This window comes from Thalassophryne amazonica, chromosome 4 (assembly GCF_902500255.1).
Source record: "Thalassophryne amazonica chromosome 4, fThaAma1.1, whole genome shotgun sequence".
NCBI lineage: Eukaryota > Metazoa > Chordata > Actinopteri > Batrachoidiformes > Batrachoididae > Thalassophryne > Thalassophryne amazonica.
This window is the reverse complement of record NC_047106.1, coordinates 110,095,371-110,120,043: the sequence shown is the minus strand read 5'-3', so window position 1 is coordinate 110,120,043 and position 24,673 is coordinate 110,095,371. Positions and strand designations below refer to the sequence as shown.

The 24,673-nt window shown below is 39.7% G+C and overlaps 1 protein-coding gene across 3 annotated transcripts in view; it reads left to right on the top strand.

Annotated features, from left to right (window-relative positions):
- The window catches only part of LOC117508619 (arfaptin-2-like), a 36,114-nt gene extending 12,411 nt beyond the window's left edge, over positions 1-23,703 (top strand). Inside the window, exons 4-9 of one of the 3 annotated variants that reach the window (XM_034168417.1) lie at positions 8,024-8,110; positions 9,108-9,211; positions 17,133-17,354; positions 17,429-17,586; positions 17,663-17,837; positions 22,339-23,703. In XM_034168417.1, coding sequence (XP_034024308.1) covers positions 8,024-8,110; positions 9,108-9,211; positions 17,133-17,354; positions 17,429-17,586; positions 17,663-17,837; positions 22,339-22,494 — 902 coding nt within the window. In that variant the 3' untranslated portion in view covers positions 22,495-23,703. The remainder of the gene's footprint in view (positions 1-8,023; positions 8,111-9,107; positions 9,212-17,132; positions 17,355-17,428; positions 17,587-17,662; positions 17,838-22,338) is intronic. The other 2 variants (XM_034168418.1, XM_034168419.1) reach the window with 2 other exon arrangements.
- The last annotated feature ends 970 nt before the right edge of the window (positions 23,704-24,673 follow it).

Below are 24,673 nucleotides of genomic sequence, written 5' to 3'. Positions count from 1 at the left end.
ATACATTGCAAACGTCCATATCTCATAGGACCTGCAATTCGCTTCAACCCTCAGTATCTGGACAGAAGACGATCCCCTGCACCATCACCAGGTGGCAGTGTATTATGATGACTTTTTTATTTGTTTCCCTACTTTTCTGGTTCTTATCAGAAGTTTTTGCTCTAGCTTGTTAAAGTGAATTGTTGACAGTGTTGTTTCTGTGTCTTTAACTCACATAAATTTTCTTCAACAGCAAGGAATGTTTGCCTGCTTACCAAATAAAGGATGCACTAATGGTGCACTTTTCCACTGCAACAGTAACTGTACCTGCAACTGTACAATATAAATATTGACATTACTTATAGTTGTGATTATGGTACAGTAGCAGGGTTCTCACCAGGATTTTTTTTTAGCAGAACAATAGAATGGAAAAATCACCTTGAAAAGCCTTTTGCATTATGGGCTTATAAGGACCCTTCTTTGTCTGTCTAAATATACCAAATAGCTCTGGAATTAACTGGATTAGACCATGATATTTTTCGTTTGTACATACCATGTTTCCAAAAAATTGGACAGTCAGTTACTTAAGCTTACAATAACACCCATATCATGAGCTCACAACAATATTTATTGAAACTAAAACAGTTGCATGTACATTTCTATCATAGATTTGATTAACCCTCTGGGGTCCGACTGCATTTTTTGGACAGTTCACTCACATGGCATAAATGTTTTGTTATTGCTGTTAACAGCGCTCCCTGCATCCTACAATCAAGTTTTATGTCTATTTTTTTTTTCTTTCAGGACAACCTGTGCTTTCAGAATATATATGTTTTGTTGTGTTTTATAAGTGTAATAAAGGTTTACAATCAAAAATAGGCAAGGAAAAAATAAAGCGAAAAATAATTTTCCACACAAATTTATTCAAAGCACACAGCAAACTATAATAAACAACTGTTTTGACACTTTATAAAGGTAATTTGAGGTCTTGTGTGAAAGACTGTACAACAAACAGGTTCAAACAATAAACACAAATGCACATTTTGAACAATATATACAAAATGGTCAGTGCGTTTTGTTGTCCATTGATACTGTAAACAGTGCTTTATGCCGAGAAACCAACAGAGTTATCCAGTAACATTCACATGCATACTAGTGGAGCAATCCTGATAGTTACATACTCTTTGTTTGTGCACGTGAGATTGTCATCAGAGGCTCTCTGTCTGCTCCTGCTTTCACTTTCACTGTGCGTAATGGCGCAGGGCGCACTGAGTATGTACTAATAGTATGTACTCATTGGAGCACCCAGGGGGCTATTCAAACGGGCCGACTAGTAACATATCACTCCTGAAAACGGTTTTTGGCTTTTCATGTGAGGTAAATCTGCCCTACAATTGGATTTTGGAAAACCATGTGACAGTGAACCAATTCCGATTGGACACTCACGTTGCACACGTCATCACACACCTTCTATGAGGAGTACAAAGATGGCCTATGGCTGGCTTGAAAGTCTGCGGAGTTAACTTTTCAGCAAAAAAAAAAAGTAAGTTTCTATCTCATATCATTCAAAAGTTATTTATAATTTAGTAAAGCTTGGTCTTTGTTGGCCCCAGAGGGTTAACAAAGTAACATAAATTATTTTATTCATCTTGGCCAAGTTGTTGCAAGCTGACTCAAAGTTGAACGTTTCTGCCTCATCTCTTTCAATAGAAATGAAAAGGAGGTTGTCCAGGGTTTCTTCTTTCAGTCTGCTTCGGAAGGGGGTCTTGACCATCTTCATAGTGGAAAAGCCCCTTTCACAGTTTGAAAGTATAAATTGCTTGAAACCTCAGCCTTGGGCTGACAGTCTCATCACAGTACATGCGTATTGAGGCACTACAAGTAATTGCATTTAATAAGTTTTGTTTCAAGATGCTAATCATGTCTACAATCTAAATTTCACAGGTCAATAGTATATGAACACCAGGTATAATTTAGGGTAAATTATAAAAGTATATATGAATGGACTGCTTTTATATAGTGCTTTTCCATCTGCATCAGGGCGACTCTATGGTAACAGAATTACAATCGGAGCATATTTTTAATGGGGAGCTAAAATATGGCCAGATTTTCCCCTCGTCTTAATTCCGTTACCATAGAATCACCCATCAGATGCTCAAAGTGCTTTACACATCAGTGACTCACATTTACCCCGATGTCAGGCTGCTGCCATGCAAGGCGCCCACTACACACCGGGAGGAAAAGACGCAGAAACCGGAAGAAAATCCATGAACCAAACACAAAATGGGGAACCACAAAACATTCCACCTGCTGTTGTGAGGGACGCCGGTGTGCACGACACACCGGCGACGAGAGTGCACAAGCACAGTGCGAGCAGCTGGAACGTGTTGCACCACATTACGCCACTGTTGTAGAAAAACAAAACAGCTGGAGCGTATTGCATCATATTGCACCTCTACTGTGGAGAAAAAAACAAACAAACCACACACCATAAAAAAACTGCATTTTATTGAATCCCTCTTATCAAGCGGACAGTACAAGTATGAACCACCTGTTCCTCTGTAGATGACCCATGGTTGTAGATGTACAGTCATGACATGACATGAATGAAGCCATGAGCTCTCATCATGTCCACTTCTGCTGGCCTGGCTTGTCCAGCCGGCACCGCACACGTGTCCTGTGGGTGGCGCGCCGCAGGACAGACACCACATCATGTGGAACAGAGCTCACATGGGTGATGTGACATTCAGATCCCAGGCTGCGTGTCATGATCTGATGGTCCGTTTCACCTGGGACAGCCTGTCAGTGTCCGCACCGTGTACTTGCTCGCTGCAGCCCATCGCAACAGAAATATATGTTTTTATGTATGTCCACTGAAGACAGCAAGCAGACACGCGCTTCACAGTGGACATTTGTAAGGCCATGTCTGTCAAAACACGGTAGGTGTTACCCAGCCATGACGTCCAGAACCAGAGATCTCTACAGCTGCTCCTTTGGCGGCCACTCCCCTTGGGCCAGTCCCCTTCTGTACATACATATCAGCAGTTCATGCACGTGTGCTTCCCCCGGCACGCCACGTGTTGCGGATGCGGGCGGCGCGCGAAACACACGTATGCCTCATGTGTTGTGGGGGGTGCAACTCAAGCGCGATACACATGCATGGTACGTGTTGAGGGGGGAGCTGACACTCTGGCACGCCACGTGTGTTGCTTTCCAATGCCACACTCATGAGGGCACTTAGACAAATTTCACATACAGCTCGAATGTGGTCTTTTGCTCACTATTTTTGTGCTGACAGCGCGAATGGCCACACATTTCCTAAGTGCTCTGCGCGTGGTATTGGATGTTCGTGTGTGTCACCTGCAATTTGGCCGACACCTTCTGCGAGAGGGATCGAATGGGGTCTCACAGTGCACACTCTGTCTTTTGGGGCACTGGTGTTCGTGAATAGGTGTAGCGACGTGTGTATGAGGTGTTAGAGGCAGCGCCGTTTTTTTTAACAAATGGCATGCAATTCCTCCTCCGTGCGCTAGTCGGCTTCAATCGTGTTATGTGTGAAGGGGCCCTAAGTAAAGTTGAAAAGCTATTCAAAGATTAGATCTTCCAGAAATCAAGAACTTCAAAGCAAATCTCTGTTTTAAATCAAATGGCGCCTCTTTTCAAATGTAATACAGAAAATAAAACTACAACTGACGAAAACCTTTTATTTCCCCCAAAATACAACCAGAGGAAGTTCATTGATGTGTGATGTGAGTTTAGTGGCACTACAAGATATAAATAAAAGGTTATTGAGATTTTATTCAAATATATTAAAATAAAAAAAAAATCCCTGAAATTATATGATCAGTACATTTTTCCAATCTCAGTGCTGTAGTACAACCAGAAGGAGCTCATTGATGTGTAATGTGAGTTTGGTGGCAGTAGAAGTCATAAATGTGACGTTGTTGAGTTTTTATCAAAGCACTTCCTTTCGCCATGATAATTTATTGATGGTCCCTGAGCTCCCGTCTCGCAGCCAGCTGCACATCAACAACAATGTAATTCGTAAAGAACGGAGGACATCACATTTTGGGAGGAAAAAAAGTGTTTTTTGCCGGTTATGGTTTGTTGTGTGTGTTACAACATTTGGAAAGACATGTCATTTGATTTAAAACTGTGATTCGCTTTGAAGTTATTGATTCTGGAAAGTTTGAATAGCTTTCCAACTTTACTCGGCAGAGAGCTGCACAGCGTTAAGAGGTACGATGTTTAATCAGTCAGTTCCACAACAACACATGGAGGATATTATTATTATTTATTTATTTATTTATTTTTTTTTTTTTTCCTTTACATGAGGGACTGTAACTTCACTTTACGAATTGGCAAAGGAGGAGATTTTAATGGTCCAGTCCACGCCAGAGAACCGTCACATGCGTTACCCCACAAAAAAGGCACATTAATGAGGAACGAATAAAAACTGTCCAGTGTGAAACAGAATGATTCTTGTTTCTTTCCCGCAATGAGACAAGAGTCCCAGTTAGCGACTTTAATCAGCAGAAAGGTGAGTCACGATTGGCATCTTTAAATGGATGTCAGGCATCTTGCGTGCTGTACTTTCACAACTGAAGCAGCACTGTTCATCCGCACACATTTATTACAGCTACCTTATATCCGTGGATATTTCCTGAACACCTTCTAATTAATTTTCTTGGCTTCCAGTGCATGTAGTATTTGTAATAAAAAGACCACTAATCTTGTTACTTTTTTTTTTCTTTTTTTGTGGTATTGCTTCATGTCATGACTACTAAACTAGGGATGGGACCGATCTGATCCCAGATCGATGTACTTCACATATCGGAAAATAACGATCCATCCCGCGACATTTTCTGATACCGGAGAAGAGCCACTGTGAATCTTCTCAACTGCTGTTGTTTGCTCTCTGCTTGTTTACTGCAGAGTGGGAGGAGGAGAGGTTTTATTGAAGCTGGGCTGTATGAGAGAGCTCTCTTCTACAGTGTTTTAGCTGCGGGTAGCGGTAGAATTCTGCCCAGCTGTTGGCACCAAATTGTCTGTTCGTTGAGCACGGATTTTCAGAAAAATTAACTGAATTGTTGCTGAAAATGTGTGCTAAAAAGTTAGCCGCTTCACTGTCCCAAGGCTGTAGAAAGCTATGAAAAGCCAGCTCAGCGTGCAGCCGAGGAGGACAGCGAACAGAGATTCTGTCTGCCGAAAGGGAGAAGATCTCCATTAAAATCCTGCGTGAGTGTCGATGATATATTTATTTCATGTTCAGGCTTCATGTTTCCCAAAAGTTCAAAGTTTACGCAGTACTTAAACAGCGAGAGAGGAAGAAAAAGAGAGAGACTGAGAGGGAGAAAAAGTGAGGAAAGAGAGAGAGCGAGCGAGAGACAGACACAGAGAGAGACAGACAGAGAGAGAGAGCGAGGGAGAGAGAGGGAGAAACAGTGATACAGGCAGGTAGAGGGAGTGCTGTCTTTTCTCTTTTAAGTCTATAAAAATAAGGCTATAAAAGTCTATAAAAAAATAAAAGTAATTCATTCTTTCATCAAAACATCAAATCTAAGCTTTCATCTTAGATACACCTTCTGGCAAATTGTAGCTCAACTTTCATGTTTCCTTTTTAAGAAAATCCTCTTATAAATTAAAAATAATGATAATAATAATATTAAAGCAAACCGAGCTCTGGTATCGGATCGCAAAAGTATCGGTATCGGCAGATATCCAAATTCAGGGATCGGATCGGAAGTGAAAAATTATGGATCGGTGCATCCCTATACTAACTTTTCTTTTCTGCAACACAGAGATGGAAGTTTTCAGATTATTCCCAGAATTACCTTTTTCCCATCTTTTTGCAGATCAATATATTTTTCCAGGCAATAGGAACCAGTCCTCCATTACCAGTATAGTTTATCCGTTTGGATGGTTCAGCACACGTGAACGGCAGATTAATTGCAAAGTTGACTAAGTGTGATTTTTGTATCATGGTGACCAGAGGTGTCAAATCCAGCTTCAGAAAGTAAAAACCCTCCCATGAGTTGCTTCTACCTGTGCACCTAAAACAGGTGATCTCAATAATTAGCTCATCCACCTGCCTGAAGAGCTGAACTAATTACAATCATCTGGTTTATTGGGAAGATAGAACAAATATGTGGCTGGACTTTTACTTTCTAAAGCTGGATTTGACACCTCTGATGGTGACTTGTTTTTAAATGATAACCGCATTAATTTCAGTGCGATTGTGGTAAAATCACACAGTGAGTGGAGGAGATGCAGCTGTGCATGTGTGTCATTTAGACGTGACCACAGCCTGTGAAAAAGAGCCTCCATGCTCTGCTTCGGTGATGTTCCTGGGGCTGCTGAGTGCAGCTTTTCTTCAATGATTTCTTCAAAAGCCTTACTGACAAATCCACTGTGCGCCCTATTGACAGCAGATAAAAACTGACAGAATCCGATAAGAATCAGTCAGATAAATCTGTTTTTATCCCCCGCTGGCTGAAGGCCCGAAGGAGGATTATGTCGTTGCAATTTTCGTCCGTCTGTCTGTCCCAAAAAGCGTGTTCTGAAATCGACTCCTCTCATAATTAAGGAGGAATTTCGTCAAACTTGGTACAGGTCCTCGTTAGTAATATGCATTTTTTTTTTTTTTTATATTGTTCCAGTTGGGCTCATTTTACCACAGTTATGCCCCTTGATTAACAAAGCTAGACTCTGTCAGTGCTTGGGTGCCTGCATTCTGACATCAACTTCTCTCATATTTTGAGGAGGAATTTTGGGAAATGTGGTACAATTCCTTGAAATGTTATCAGAATGTAGCAAGCACTTGTACCAAAGCAACATTTGGCGGGGTGGGGGGGGATATTGTGCTGTCAGAACACTCTCGTTTGATGAGTCACTTAAATTTGATTTGAAGTGAGCAGCCAGTATTTGCTGTTCATGGGATCAACACACAGTGCTGTGTATTTTATTTCTTTTTTTTAATACACAAACACATTGCTGCTTGATTGTGAACTGGACTTGTTCACAGAAGTTTGCTCCCTAAGTACATCAGAATGCGTCTCAGAGCAGGTGGTTTTTCAAAAACTTACATAGTCTATGTTTGCCACCCACATATATCTTCAACTAAAGGTTAATGTTTTTTTTTTCAGACCTCACTTTTATCACTGTTTTTATGCTCTTAAAATTTTAAGGCAACCTAAGGTGGGCAAATTTTATTTATTAGGTTATTTATTTAGGTTAAAACAAAAAGGCAGCTTTTTTTTATAGTGCAGTATGGCCAAAAGGTGTTTAGTCAATCATTTTCAGGCGATCACCAGTGGAGTACATCTGCTACCTAGGGTTTGATTAACTCTGGTTATACCTATATGTTCAACAGATACCACAAAATTAAACAGGAACTGAACCTGGAACTTTACCTTGGTCAATAGAAACCCTTAAGTTCTGGTTTCAGTTACCAAAAAGTACAGTATTGCTGCAGTGGAAAAGGGCTAATAGGGGTTCCCAAACTTGGGCGAAGGTTGTGCAAACTGGTGTAAAAAAAAATATAACATCAAAGTACAAAGTAATTTGATATATAAGCCAAGTTTCTTCAATTTATTTATTTACTTATTTATTTTGCTTTGGGGTGGGGGAGTGGTGTCTAGATGGAAAAGTTTGGGAACCACTGCATTAACATCTAACATGACTTTACAGGTGTTTGACTTGAAATTCTGTGTGTATGCCTATATGTAATAAAATATTGTCTTATTCTGTAAAATGCACTTTAAATGAATGTCTCATCTTTGCTTGACCTTTGACCAAGTACATTTTAATTTATTTTATGAATACTTTGATTTTCCGCATGAGAAACCGGCATGATGGATTCCTGCAAAGCCCCTTTGATGCCACGTTATTACGAGATACATTTTCCACCACATCATGACTAACTTTAACCCTTTACTTTCAAAATGTACTCTACCGAAAATCTCTTTCATGCTTTGATTTGTCACATTTCACTGCTGTGCCTGTCTATCATCCTCACTCTGTACCGTCAACATGCTCATTTCAGACATCCGCATGAAATCCAGGGGTGTTAGCATGAATAACAGCAAATCACCAACCAGCCACATAGCAAAACACACGGACCAGCATCCAGGTATCACCAGGCTCATCTCCATGTCATCAGTGTGCTTGCTCACAGTCACAGTCAAGATTTCTCTAAACATCTGCATCTAAAAAAGAATACACTGGCTCACCTTAAAAAAATTAAGGAAACAGCCTGCCCGACTCTTTTTAAGTAATTCCAAACACAGCCATTGCGGAGTAAATCCCATGAGATGTTATAGTTGGACTAAATTAAGTTAAGTAAAACATTTAGTTAAGTAGTTTGCTCCACTTGATTTGCTTTGTCCTTTCCAAAGTTAATTAAGCTGAACCAACTGTTGGACCAAATGTTTGTGTTATTAAGTCATCAAGTAATTTCAGAGTGGCACAGTGGCTCAGTGGTTAGCACTGTTGCTGTTGTTTGTGTGGGGTTACTCCAGCTTCCTCCCACTCCCAAAAACATGCAGGTTAGGTGAATTCTAAATTGACTATAAGTGAGAGTGTGAATGTGTTTGTTTCTCTGCGGCCCTGTGATGGACTAGTACCCTGTCCAGGGTGCACCCTGCCTCTCACACTATGACTGCTGGGATAGGCTCCCTGTGACTCTTAATTGGAATAAGTCGGAATAGAAAATGAATTAACTTCTTTATTATTTTACTTCTTAGAAATGCCCATGCAAATTGTGACCTTAATTTTTTGATGAGTAACTTATTTCACTTAAGTCAAAATAAACTATTTACAGTAGTCATTCCAATTTTAAGATCAGACTGATAATTTTAAAATCATTGCCATCTTTTTGTACCAGTATCTTGTATTAAGTTACTAACATATACAAACATTTTTACATGTGCATATTTTATAATGTATGTCATCAACTTATTTGTTTTTTCATGCAGAAAATGCTCTTCAATTTAACCCTACACACATGAACCCTATGGAGCATTTTTAGGGTGTATGAATGAACATGTAGTAAAGTGTTAAAGTAAATTGAGTTAATATTTGTCCAGCGGCCTTGATTTGTTCTGTTTTTTTTTTCCCCACCCCTAAAGGATCCTCCAACCATAACACCAGAAATTCATCTGAAGAAATTTCTCGTGGTGTGGCAGTGGAGAAATTGGACAGTGTAAAGAAATGGGGGATAAACACATACAAGGTATTGAACACTGTTTTTAAAGACTGATTATTAGACTTCATCTTTTACTGTCCCGTCACTCACTTCATCTGCGTCTGAATCATAGTACAGTAAATATATACAGTTTGAGACTTATGTAGGAATGCAATGTTTTCCAGTATATGTGAAAATGAGGGTGTCTTCTAGCGAGGTTTTCTGCAAGACATCATGTCAACACTCCACACTGCAAGTTTGGCTCATCATGCAGTGCTAACCTGATGTGACTCTTCACCCAGAACTAGAAGGGAAAAAAACCCCACACTTTTTCAACTGTTGTTTGACTCACTCATCAAAGTAGCTCATAGTAAGACCCTTCGGCTGCTCCCTTGTTTGCACTTGGGGTCACCACAGCAAATCAGAGGTGGAGCTGCATGTTGATTTGGCACAAGTTTTATGCTGGATGCCCTTTCTGATGCAACTCCACATTACATGGAGAAATGTGGCAGGGGTGGGGTTTGAACCGGGAACCTTCTGCACTGAAACCAAGCTGTCCCTGTCAGATAGTTTCAAACTGCCATATACACAAAGCTAGAAGACCAGTCAGAAGAGTGTAAACTTGTCACAAGGTGTAACTGTCCACTTTAAGACAAGTTTCAAAAATTTGATGAGCAGATACTAGATGATGTTGCAAGAAGTAACAGTCAATTTTGGAAGTGATCCGGTATGGCGTCAGATCAGCGGCAAAACCACTCTCACGTACAAAATGCATTCACGCGTAGATATTCACTGTGCGCACACAAATTATCCCTGCGCTCCCCCCCGTCTGTTCGAAATTGATTTAGAGCACAGAGTGATTATGGCACTATGGGGAGGGAACTAGGTCGGCACTGGCTCTGCTGTGATTGGTCGTCTCTGGAGAGCGAGGTTTGATTGACAGCCCTCCTCTGACGCAGAAGTCAGTCGGAGGTAACGCATTGAGCAATTACTGCCTCGTTTCTGCTTAAAACTGCACTCCAGTAATCATCTATCTCAGTGACAGATATCTAAAGCTTCTGTACAACAATCATTTCCACATAAATTCAGCACTATTTAATAATAAATTACAGAAAGTCCAAAAATCACCTCCTGACACAGACAAACATCAGATAACAAATTAAAACGTCTTCAATCACATGAAAACCATGACGCCACTGGGAGGTGGTGGCGTCTCCTTTTTAAAAACAAATATTTATTCATTTATGAATTAAATCCAAACAAAACAGATCCTGTACAAAATCCTGAAATAGCTGCATACATGAAAATACAAATACAAGAACATACGAGGCTTATTGAATGTTATTTACAAATATTTACAATTACTTAATAATTCTCAAAAATTTGCCCAAAAGAGATTATATTCTTAAAGATTTTGGAAAGGAGGAAATGCAAAAGGTTAAATGTAAATATTTAATATTTCCAGTCTCACTAAATATGAAAGAACTCCAATTTAAAATTATTGACAACATTTATCCAACTAAGGAGTTTGTAAAAAATCTTTTCTTTTTGTGTGAAACAGTGCAAAGCTTTTGGTTTGACCTTCAAGATTGTCTCTAAAAGAATATGGATCAGTGATCGAACCATCATAGACATCAAATTTGGAATATTAATTGTAATGACTTTAGTATTAATAATATAATTTTACTAAGCAGACATTACATACACAAATGATTTTTTTTTTTTTCAAGACAAAACCAAACATTACTAATTGGAGAAATTAGTTTAAACTTAATCATATCTCTATCATTGATTGAATCCAATAATGTTTTAAAACTAGTTTTTTTATAGACAAATTTGTTTTGTAAATGTTTGGTTGCCCTATATTTTCTTTTCTTTTATTATTTGTAAATAATATTCAATAAGCCCCATATGTTCTTGTATTTGTATTTTCATGTATGCAGCTATTTCAGGATTTTGTACAGGACCTGTTATGTTTGGATTTGATTAATAAATAATTTTAAAAAAGGAGACACCATTGTCTCCTTCACGGAGGTGGTGGCGTCATGGTTTGCACATGATTTAAGAGGTTTTAAATTGTCATCTGATGGTTAATAATCACATTATTCCCTTTGATCGCTTTGGGTGTACACAGTCAGACTCAAATGCACCGGTGTCAGGATGTGACTTTTAGGAATTTCTGTAATTTATTATTAAATAGTGCTGAATGTATTTGGAAATGATTGTTGTATAGAAGCTTCAGATATCTGTTGCTGAAATAGATGATGACTGGAATGCAGTTTGAAGCAGAAAGGAGGTGATAATTGTTTAACGCCGTCACCTCCAACTGACTTCTGTGTCAGAGAGGAGGGCTGTCAATCAAACCTCGCTCTCCAGAGACCACCAATCACAGCAGAGCCAGAGCCGACCTGGTTCCCTCCCCATAGTGCCACAATCCCTCCTCCACAGTGCCAGAAGATTCAAGCGAGAGAGCAGGAATTCCCTGCGCGTGAGCAGAAATCAACTTCGAGCAGGCGGGGGGGGGCACTGGTCCTCATGCATGGCATGTTTGCGCGCACAGAGATAATTTGCGAACACACAGTGAATATCTACGCGTAAACGCATTTTTTACGCGAGTATGGCTTTGGCGCTGATCTGACACCATAATTCAGAATATATTCTGAATTCAGCTCGAGAAGAAGATTTGGCACATAGTAACATTTAACTCAACAAGTTGAGAGTATGTTGATGAAATTTTGCGAGCAGCAGGATAATACCTTAGTAAATGAGGGATTTCATTTTGAATGTGATGTGGAACATGTGGGGCCTTGGCGGAGGTATGCACTGAGTACCTCGCCAGTACCACAAAACTGTCCCAAGGATTTAGACAGGTCTAGCTACACTGAAAGAATGCCATAAGCTTGTGAATAAACAGTCACGGGATCAGAACACACCTTTAATCCTAATCATCATCATGATTCTGGTCGATCATCTTTGTTTTGGATTGCTGACCGCTGGTTCTCATCTTTGTTGCTAATTACTCATCTTTGAATTGCTAATCTTTGATCCTGATCACTCATTTTAGCTCATGTTCTTGTGCTTTGGCCCTAATTTCTTTCCTTTATGTCTTAATCTGCCTCCACTCCAACATTTATTGGGTTCTTCTGTGACCCATGCCCAACACATCAATATACAACCCCTGGCAAAAATTATGGAATCACCGGCCTCGGAGGATGTTCATTCAGTTGTTTAATTTTGTAGAAAAAAAGCAGATCACAGACATGACACAAAACTAAAGTAATTTCAAATGGCAACTTTCTGGCTTTAAGAAACACTATAAGAAATCAGGAAAAAAAATTGTGGCAGTCAGTAACGGTTACTTTTTTAGACCAAGCAGAGGGAAAAAAATATGGAATCACTCAATTCTGAGGAAAAAATTATGGAATCATGAAAAACAAAAGAACACTCCAACACATCACTAGTATTTTGTTGCACCACCTCTGGCTTTTATAACAGCTTGCTGAGGCATGGACTTAATGAGTGACAAACAGTACTCTTCATCAATCTGGCTCCAACTTTCTCTGATTGCTGTTGCCAGATCAGCTTTGCAGGTTGGAGCCTTGTCATGGACCATTTTCTTCAACTTACACCAAAGATTTTCAATTGGATTAAGATCCGCATTATTTGCAGGCCATGACATTGACCCTATGTGTCTTTTTGCAAGGAATGTTTTCACAGTTTTTGCTCTATGGGAAGATGCATTATCATCTTGAAAAATGATTTCATCATCCCCAAACATCCTTTCAATTGATGGGATAAGTGTCCAAAATATCAACGTAAACTTGTGCATTTATTGATGATGTAATGACAGCCATCTCCCCAGTGCCTTTACCTGACATGCAGCCCCATATCATCGACTGTGGAAATTTACATGTTCTCTTCAGGCAGTCATCTTTATAAATCTCATTGGAACGGCACCAAAAAAAAGTTCCAGCATCATCACCTTGCCCATTGCAGATTCGAGATTCATCACTGAATATAGTCATCCACAGTCCACGATTGCTTTTCCTTAGCCCATTGTAACCTTGTTTTTTCTGTTTAGGTGTTAATGATGGCTTTCGTTTAGCTTTTCTGTATATAAATCCCACTTCCTTTAGGTGGTTTCTTACAGTTCGGTCACAGACGATGACTCCAGTTTCCTCCCATTCGTTCCTCATTTGTTTTGTTGTGCATTTTCGATTTTTGAGACATATTGCTTTAAGTTTTCTGTCTTGATGCTTTGATGTCTTCCTTGGTCTACCAGTATGTTTGCCTTTTAACAACCTTCCCATGTTGTTTGTATTTGGTCCAGAGTTTAGACACAGCTGACTGTGAACAACCAACACCTTTTGCAACATTGCATGATGATTTACCCTCTTTTAAGAGTTTGATAATCCTCTCCTTTGTTTCATTTGACATCTCTCGTGTTGGAGCCATGATTCATGTCAGTCCACTTGGTGCAACAGCTCTCCAAGGTGTGATCACTCCTTTTTAGATGCAGACTAACGAGCAGATCTGATTTGATGCAGGTGTTAGTTTTGGGGATGAAAATTTACAGGGTGATTCCAGAATTTATTCCTCAGAATTGAGTGAGTCCATATTTTTTCCCATCTGCTTGGTCTAAAAAAGTAACCGTTACTGACTGCCACAACTGTTTTTCCTGATTTCTTATAGTGTTTCTTAAAGCCAGAAAGTTGCCATTTAAAATGACTTTAGTTTTGTGTCATGTCTGTGATCTGCTTTTTTTCTACAAAATTAAACAACTGAATGAACATCCTCCGAGGCCGGTGATTCCATAATTATTGCCAGGGGTTGTAGTTTCTTTAAAATCGGTTCATTAGTAACTACGTCCCCCTGGCTTCTCTCTTGTTTCACTTGGGGTTGGATCTGCATGTTAATTTGGCACAAATTTTACTCTGGATGGCCTTTCTGATGTAACTCGACATTACATGGAGAACGAGCAGGGATCAAAGAGACATGAGTGACCATACTGAAAAACTTTCTAAAAGAGATTGATGAATATTTACACTGGAGGATTTGGAAGTCTACTTCACTGTCCTCTTTCTTCAACTAATCACCAATGTAGGCATGTTTGCAACACTCAGAAAGTCATTTATGTCATCTCAAGATTCCCTCGTATGTGTCCTTATTGGTCCTTAAAGGCTGGCACACCCATCAGTCCACTATTGCACTGAGTAAAAACCAGCCTTACAAGTTATTCATGGTTTTGATCACAGATATTTGGTTCAAGTTTAAAGGTTTAGCTTGTGATACCCGGAAGGAATAAAACACAAGTACAGTATGGTACAGAAAGAGGTCCAGTAGGCCGAAGAGGATGTTCGTAGTAGGGTTGTGGCCATGAAATGACACAGCGCCTTCATTCATTGGGAAAATGTGTGATGTAATTCTTTGACATATGGTAAAGAGACATGTATCAGATGGAGTCCCGTCTGTGTACTGTGATGTTGGCTACTCTATCAATGGTGGAGGTGCACAGATAATCCCTGCTGCACGCTGTGCAGGGGAGCTGCCACGTCTGCCATTTTGAGGACAGTGTCTCATATTGAGCAAACCTGACAGAACGTATGTTTACAGAGAACCACAATCAGGAGCTGACACAGTTAGTTGCAGGATTTGAGAAAGAGCAGAAGTAAAAGCCCCACAGTCTCAGAGCAGAGGGTTTTGCTTCATCAACATTATTATTCACATTTTTTCACAAGGTAGTGTAGGTTCTCACCTGTCTTTAAAATGGACATTAATATATGTATCCAAATTTAAGGATGCAGCTAAGGATGTAATAAAATCGTCTGCGTTTGTTTATTTATTTGTCTGTATTTGGGCAGGATTATGTCAAAAACTACTGCACGGATTGTGATGAAAGTTTCACCACAGATAGATATTAGGCCATGGAAGACTCCATTAAATTTGTGGAGGTGATCTGGATCTGGATTCTGAATCAAGATTTCACTTTATATAAGCTTTGAATGATTATATACATTTAAAAAAACTACTTCAAGGATTCTCACTAAATTTGCACCACAGATAGATATTAGGCCATGGAAGCATCCACTGAATTTTGGAGGTGATCCGGATCCGGGTTCTGAATCACTTTGTAGACTTTTAAGGATTACGTCAAAACTACTTCACAGATACGACATCGTGATGTAAAATCAAGATCAGGAAGAGACTATTTTGTTTCATCTTAAATATCAGATTGCAGCATCTCGATCAGTCGGACCATTCTGGATCAGTATGCAATTACTGCATTGCATTGTGGAATCCAGATCCAGGTAAAGTCCAGGTCACAATGTGAATCACATATCTTTTTATTTTGAGTTCTCGTCAACCCTCGGCGAACCTCAGAAATATTGGGTTGCTTGTTTCTTTTTTTTCTTCTCTTTTTTCTCTTTTTTTTTTTGATACAAATCAAATCTTTTGACAGTCATGATTCACCTCATAGCTGATTGACTTGATTCGAGGCTTAAAATACTTTTATAGGGGGATTTTCTAAAACGTCAGTGCAGAAAATGAATGGGATTTTTACTTCCAGAACTGGATCCCTTAAAAAAGTGGGCCACTGTTGAGCTCTGTAACAGATAACTGGGATCAGTGATTGGACCTGAGGAAGCAGTTGATATTTCCAGATACCACAGCACAAATCTCTGATCCATCGTGGTGTGTTCAGGGTGCTGTCATTAAGCTGTCAGTGTGCAGAGATAACTCAAGAGTAAGTTAAATAAAGTTCAGCCTCTTGTGGTTAAAGCTCAAGATGAATGACAGCTGGCAAAGCATCTCACTGAGGAGAAGCTGGGTGGAGACAAATTAGTGACCACTGAACAGCCACACAGCATTTAGCTGAACTGTCACACAAGCCAGTAAAGCCAGTCGATTAAGAATCCCATTAGCTCATTTATTTTTTTCCTTGTACTTCCCCAGAGACTCTTTTCTGATTTACTATTTCTTTCTTGATATTCTAGCACTGCTTTACTAGTAGTTTTATCTCAGTTTTTAATTATCTTGTAAAGTTTGTTCTTCTTATTAAAGTACCAAATATAGATAAACAGTCCTTGATCAAATGTGTCATTCAAGTGTACTCCAACACTAATGTATGAAACAGATTTGGCATGTAAACAAGCATCTTGTTTAGCTTTAAGTTGGTAATCCTTGGTTTATGTCAGAATTGTTTGTAAATGTAGGTGTGCATCAGTACTGTATTGTCAGTAGATAATGAAATACAAAATATTTGCCTTCATGAACAGAACAATTTGTATTAAACAATGAAAGATTGGAAAAAAAAATGAAGCATTCCCCACACAGATATATATGCATGATTTTATGATTGCTCTACAAATCTATACATACACATCACTGTTGGGGACAAAGTTTATCTAATTGGTTCCTATGTCTCAAACAAACCTGACTACTTGTGCATATGTCTTATACCTTGTAGTGATGGCATGGTTTTGGTTAAAGGAGTCAACAAGCCAATAAAGGTCATTTGGAGTCTTAATAAAAGGTGTTAAAGTCACCAAAAAGTCAAAGGCACTGAGGTGATTCATCCTAAGCCTCTTTCCATGTCTCTAAGAAATAACCTTTTTTTTTTTTTTTTGCACCTGCTCTTTTATCCAGTGGTAATGTTCATGGCCAAACAGCTGTCTCTTTCCCCTGGAGAGTCACAGAACGCAGACCATCTTGGTGCCAGCAGTACTCCACAAATAGACCTTAGATATGACTGACACAAATCTAAAATAAGCCATTTAAACCACACATTTGGATACAGAGTGATTTCTGCATGCACGGACACAAAATACTGGAAGTTTGAGGACATTAAACATGAAAGTTCAACCATACCTTTTAACTGTAAATTATCAATCTGACTTCACCCATTTAAAGCTTGCTTCTTTGTGTTGTGTTTCATTTCCTGTCATTGTCCGTATCCTTCACACTGCAGTGCACCAAGCAGATGTTTTCAGAGAAGTTTGGCAGAGGATCACGAACAGTAGACCTGGAACTGGAAGCTCAGATTGACATGTTAAGAGACACCAAGTCCAAGTATGAAAACATTCTAAGACTGGCCACTGCACTCATCAACCACTTTCAGAGCATGGTGCAAACACAACAGGCGCTAGGAGACACTTTCACTGATCTGAGCCAGAAATCCCCGGAGCTCCAGGTATTGTCAAATCTCCTTTTCTGATATTGTGTAGAAATTAATTCACCTGGTAAAACCTTTATGGGTCTTTGTAGGATGAGTTTGGGTACAATGCAGAAACACAAAAGTTGTTGTGCAAGAACGGTGAGGCTCTGCTTGGTGCCATCAACTTCTTTGTGTCCAGCGTCAACACCCTAGTCAACAAAACTATGGAGGATACTCTGATGACCATTAAGCAGTATGAAAACGCAAGGTTAGAGTGAGACTGATTTTGCAAATGCTCAAATGGTAGAGGAGAGACATAAAGAGTTATATGTTTTTGCATGCAGACTTGAGTTTGATGCTTATCGTTCTGATCTGGAGGAGCTGAGTTACGGGCCAAGGGATGCCACTGCCATGGTACGCATCGAGATGGCGCAGCATGAGTACCATGTCCACAGAGATAAATATGAAAGGCTGCGTAGTGATGTAACCATTAAACTCAAGTTCCTGGAGGAAAACAAGGTTTGTTAATGTTTCCACTAACCTGCAGCTAAGAAACTCAGTTGTTTTCCAAATACATCCTACATGTAATTCTGGGTACAAACCTTTCAGAGATTTGATCACTTTAAAGGGACACTATCTTGTAAATATTGGTGTACCAGAGGACAGATTACAATACCAGCTTTGTCAGTTTAGAATACACTGCAAGGTGTATTTGAAGATTATCTCAGAGTATAAAATTCCATATGTGTTGAACAATATAGAAAATTGCACCTCTTTTTATCAGATCACGCAATTTTTGTGCAAGCAGAACTACTGGAATAGATACGTTTTGAAGTAAATAGCACAATATTTGGTTCCTTATCTCTTGCCTGCTTAGTGCTGAGGCATGTGCAGACTGGGTCATCCTCTGAAAAATACAGTATCATGGCTGATGCCCATTCATGATGCAAGTCGTATACCTCATCTTGTGTAAAATAAGTTGCTGCTCATTTAACACAGTTATTCCATTGGAGCCAGAGGCACAATACCAAATACATTTGGGATCATCTTTGGTCACTGGTTAGGGTCCAACCATACAGTACAGCCAGGAGCAGCATTACTCTGAATATTTGAATGCATGTCTTGTCCTTTCTGCTGTCTGATTTTTTTTTTTTTTTTTGTCCTTAATCATGGCATTGACTTTATCCTACACCTATGTCCAAAGACTTCATGAGTTCATTAATTTGTCCCATGCATATCCAAACCTCACAGACTGAGAGGTTTTGTCTCCAGAAGAGTCAAAAGCCTAGACACTCCTATGTCTTATTTAGCATCCATTGATGAACAAAGATTGCTAAATATTTCATCACCCACAAAGGCACCCAGATCGATGGACTCGTGATATTACACAACATGAAGTCCATGCAGGTGTTGAACAGAGCATAATAGCATAGAATAGAGCCTTTGTCATTGCACATATATACATACGAGGTCTGTTAGAAAAGTATCAGACCTTATTATTTTTTTTCAAAAACCATATGGATTTGAATCACGTGTGATTACATCAGACATGCTTGAACCCTCGTGGGCATGCGAGAGTTTTTTCACGCCTGTCGGTTACGTCATTCGCCTGTGGGCAGTCTTTGAGTGAGAAGTCGCCCACCCTCTCGTCGATTTTTTTTATTGTTTAGGAATGGCTCAGAGACTGCTGCTTTGTTTGATAAAAATTTTTTCAAAACTGTAAGGCACAACTGAGTGGACACCATTCGATAAATTCATCTGGTTTTCGGTAAAAATTTTAACGGCTGATGAGAGATTTTGGTCTGGTAGTGTCGCTTTAAGGACGGCCCACGGCGCCTGACGGCGATCTGCGCTTCGAGGCGGCAGCGTCTCACCGTTTCAAGTTGAAAACTTCCACATTTCAGGCTGTGTTGACCCAGGAAGTCGTCAGAGAACAGAGAACTTTCAGAAGAAGTCGACATGAGGAGTTTATTCGGACATTCCATTGTTAACGGACATTTTGTAATGAAAGAACGTGCGGGCAGAGTCGCATGTCGGGCCGGACCCGACCGCGGGGGGTCGCGACAGGAAAAACACCTCCGTTGGAAACCTTAACGGGCAAGTTGGAACATGCCCAAGCTGTTAAACAATTTCTCAGTTACTCACTTGTTGAAAGCCATCAAAAGCCGCCTGAATTTTACAAATGGTTTTCAACACGAAGGTGTTTTTCCTGTCGCGGCGCACACAGATTTGCCGAGTCGTCACGGAAACGACTCGGCGAATTTGCGTGCACGTCTTTCATTACAAAATGTCCTTAAACAGTGGAATGTCTGCATAAAGTCCTCATGCCGGCCTCTTCTGAATCTTCTCTGTTCTCTCACGACGTCCTGGGTGAATTAAGCCTTAAATTAGGATGTTTTCAGGCCGACGACAGCGCCTGGAAGCGCTGCGCGATGTCCCGCTCCGTGGGAAGTCCTTACAGCGACAGAAACACCCCATAATCTCTCATCAGCCGTTAAACTTTTCACCGAAAACCAGCTAAATTTCTCGAATAGTGTCCACTTGGATATTCGTCACAGGTCCAGAAAAAAGTTTGATAAAGCAACGCGCGCCGTCTCGAGCAGCGTGTGAAAAAAGGAATTCAGCCGAGAGGGCTGAACCACATCTCACTCAAAGCCTGCCCACAGGGAAATGACGTCACCGACACACGTGAAAAAAGTCACGCATGCGCACGAGGGTTCAAGCATGATTGGTGTAATCGCACGTCATTCAAATCCATATAGTTAAAAAAAAAAAAGTGTTGGTTTCTTATCTAATACACCTCGTACATACAACAAAACTTGTCCTCTGCATTTAACCATCCTAATTACAGTTAGACACAATCCAACCACTAGGAGCAGTGGGCAGTCACAGTCTGGCGCCCCGGGGACCAACTCCCGATGTAGAGACACTGCCTTGGTCAGGGACAGAGAAAGGACCAGACCCTAAATAAGCATGTTTTTGATTGTGGGAGGAAACTGGAGTGCTCAGAGGAAACTCATGCAGACACGGGGAGAACATGCAAACTCCGAAAGGGGGGAATCAATCCCTCAACCTTCTTGCTGTGAGGCACCAGTGCTAACCACTAAACCACCATGCTGCCTCATGATCCTGAGTAACACCAAAATACATTGGGAAGAACTCAGCAATTCTGCCTTCATTGCACAAAGCACTCTCAGTGCATGTGTATAGGCCATCCTAATGACAAAAATCATAAAGGAGTTTCTGCAGATTTACAGGTTGTATGACAAACCAGCCTGATCAACTGCAAAGAATCTTTTGCATTCTCAAAAATCTAAGTAGACTGTAAATGTTTGTGTTCAGTGAGTACTTGAAGAGCAAGGTTATGGGTGAAGGTTGACTCTTAGTAGATGTCAAAGTAGACTGCTCCAGTCATTGAACAGCAAGCAGCTGCTACTGAATCCCATTAACAAGCACTGTGCCCAGCACAGAGGTCATTGTAATGCCACTGTTGTTCCAGTAAAGAGGATTTACCTTTCCTTTCCAGAGGACAAAAAAATTGCTTGCTTGTTTGTTTGTTGTTTTGTTTTTTAATTTCCACTTTGTTGCTATGTCACACTCCTAGATAGAAGTAGGCAACACTATAGGAAGCTTTATAATAAATTCATTTATGTAGCACTTTCAGTGTAGGTGATCAAATTTAAATTGCTGTATGCCAGAAATTGTACATTATAGGTGCATAAAAACATCCATCCATCCATCCATTTTCTTTCGCTTTATCCAAGGTCGGGTCGCGGGGGCAGCAGCTCAAGCAAAGCCGCCCAGACCTCCCGATCCACACACACCTCCCCCAGCTCCTCCAGGGGAACCCCGAGGCGTTCCCAAGCCAACTGCAAGATGTAGTCCCTCCAGCGTGTCCTGGGTCTTCCCCGGGGCCTCCTCCCGGCTACTTTCGACGTGGAGGAGCAGTGGCTCGACTCCGAGCTCCTCCCGAGCACCCATCACAAGATATACTAGCACGTCACCCGTGGGGATCCATGGGTTCTAGATTGGGTGGTGTTTATAAAATAGGTAGCTGACATTTTTTCCAGGATGGTAATAAACTGTCTAAAGTTTCAACAATGATTTGAACTGAAAGTGTAGGCGATTAAAATGAGAAAGTTGTGTGACTAATTGTATTTATTATTTGGCGCATGTAGTTGATGTTGTGTTTTACAACTAGCAAGGTTGAGATATTTCCTTTGCTCAGAGCTTGTCTGGTTACAAGGGACTGATTAATGGTAATGTCAATGTCCTGATTACCTCTTTGGTATATAGGACTTGGTTTAAAAGACTACACATTATCTCAGCTGGCTGACAAAGTATTCAATAGCACAGGTGCATGATAGGAAAAGGCGCCAACATCTTATTTACCCTTGGAGCACAGAGTAATCATGCATTATGAGAACACAGCACAGGATGGCACATAGGGTTTTGCAAGCTCTACCAGGTACGAGGTTGCACAACCAATTAATATTTCATCAGTTAACTAAACTTTAAAATGTAATCTTGTATGAAGAACATCCAAAATTTTGGCCATTATTTCAGTATTAGATGAAACATGTTGTGTATTCTGATCAGTTATTGCTTCCTCACATTACTGTGATTGTTGACCTCTTTCAAATATTGTGACTGTGACATGCTTATTTTATTCACCAGTAGTTCAGGGTTTCTCTTCTTTAAGTGAGAAAGAATGAAACTTCGTTGAGAGGACACAATCATAAGTGTATGTATCCCAGAAATACCTCAGTGACATACACACAGCTAAAAACATAATAAACATAAATGATTGGTGCAGCTTGTCTGAAATTAATCAGAATAAAAAAAAATCACTCTAATACCTTACATGTGTTTGAGGTGTATTTAAAATGTGCATAATGCTTTGTGATTTGTCTCTGAGGAGTGTTTTATTTCTTTTTAACAACCTCTGCTGGCTGTTGTTTCCTTGAAAACCTTGTTAATGTTTTAACAGAAGGTTTCATCCTTGTGTTTGTACTTGTAGGTGAAGGTGATGCACAAGCAGCTGCTTCTGTTCCATAATGCTATCTCAGCTTACTTTGCTGGTAACCAGCAGCAGTTGGAACAAACTCTTATACAGTTCAACGTGAAACTAAAGCCCCCGGGATCGGATAAGCCGTCCTGGCTGGAGGAGCAGTAAACATTGTACAATAACACTCTGGTCAGCAAAGAATTTGGCATCTTGTTTAAATGGACAAGAATTAATGGTACAAGTAAGTGTGTGATGAGTAAACACCAGTGACAGGAAACATGGAGTGCTCACTTTTGTAATATATTTCTGTATGACTGCATAGACGGTACAATGATTTCAGTTGTAGGACTTCTTGTTAATTTGTCTAGGGAGCACAATCGTTTATATCTCCATCACTTCTATATGTACTGTAGCCTATTATTGAGAAACTCCTTAGCTATTTTGCACATGTATTTTGTTTTGTTTTAATGTTTGGAAATGGGTTTTTTTTAGGGGGAATTCAACCAAAAGAGATTAGTAAGATAGTAGAATAATGTCAGGGTGTTATGAAATGTCACCCAAGAGTGGAGTGTTTTCATTTTCCTGAGTAGGTATGTCAAAGTCACATTTGTAAAACTTATTCTCAGGTTTTATTTCAGAAATTTAAATCAGACTGGCCAGGATCATTTGAATTTCATTTGATTTTCACAGTTAGCTTAGTTTCCATTTTGTGGAATCCCTGCTTGAAAGGTCCAGTTTAGGGCTGCACAATATATCGTTTGAGCGTTGCCATCGAGATGTGCACGTGTGCATTTATTACATCGCAGGACTGACATTGTGGCACAGTTAAATTAGGCATGCACACTTATTTTGTGAATAGATAACGGTAAATATCCGCTGTCATTTTTCATGACTAACCAACAAAAGCTATTGAAGACATTGAATTTACTCAAATAAAGGATCTTGGTAATGCGAGTGCATGACATGCACCTTCTCCCTCACTGTGCTGCATGCAGCAGTCACATTCTCAGCTGCAAAAAAAAAAAAAAAAAGCAAGTGGCTCCTGCGCAACTTGTTTTGTTTTCAGTGATCAAAAACAATACTTTTTGAAACCGGGTCCCAGAGTGGATAAATCTGATGCTGAATTTGCGTCTCCATGTGGACAAATGGTACTGAACGTTTTTGGAACTTTAATGTCATAGCCCTGCCTCTGTAACCTCAGCTGCTCATAATTAATGACATTATTGTGGTTAACAGTGTAATTTAACATACTTTATTTAAAAAAAATTGTCTTGTTGGATCATTAAAGGGATTTATTTTCTTCATGAGCAGAAAGCTGAAGAGATGATGATGGCTGTGGTGAGCGTGAATAAATGCAGTGTTATGATGCTAATAAAATAATTGTAGAAAGGACTTTCAGCTTTTAAAATAAGTTATTTTCCTTCTTGGTGGCTTCCCTCAGTTCAGAAACATACCCGGAGCACCGTATTATAGTAACTCAGAATGATTATTCACAAGCAGTTTCCACGATAAGGAATTAAAAGTATTTCCAAAACAAGGGCATCTTCTGTTGATGACAGTTTTCTGCAGGCTGTGATGATGATTTCAGCTGAAAGGATGAAACGGGTCAGATTAAAAGACTTTATTTACTCAGTTTGGTGCTTTGAAAGGTTTTAGCTTTTGCTGCTACATTGATTAGCTCCATACACCAATTATGCGCATGCTCATGTTTTCTCCATTTTTTGTGCAAGTGTTAGAACACCACATACAGGCTTGGCATATGCCCTACAGCGTTTTTGGATACAGAAAAGGTGATCCTGCAAGACATTCCTTTATTTTCATATATATATATAGCAATATAATTTTTTTCCAGTATTGTGCAGCTCTAGGTTACAGGCAGGGTATAGGCATAGAAAGCAATCACTTGGAGATTGTTCCATTTGATTTCAACCAAATGCTGACAACAAGGTCACTTTCATAATTTTCATAACATATTCAGAAGTGTAAATCTTCTAGGCAGGTTAGAAACAGACTAAAAACTAGATTTTAGCTCTTTATCAAGCATAGTGTGGAAGTACTTTTGGGCACTATATGGAATGACTAACCTTTTTTAATTAATTTTTTCTTCCCCCTTTGATGCTCAACAACAATATAAATGCAACGCTTGTTTATGATTCCATTTTTATGAGTTGAAGTAAAAGATTTAAGATTTTCACTTACACAAATTATTCCTCTAAAATTTTGTTCACAAATTTGTTAAACCTGTGTTAGTGAGCATTTCACCTTTGCTAAGATAGTCCATCTACAGGACAGGTGTGGCATATCAAGATACCGAAATAAAGAGCATGATTAATGCCTGGGACAGAGC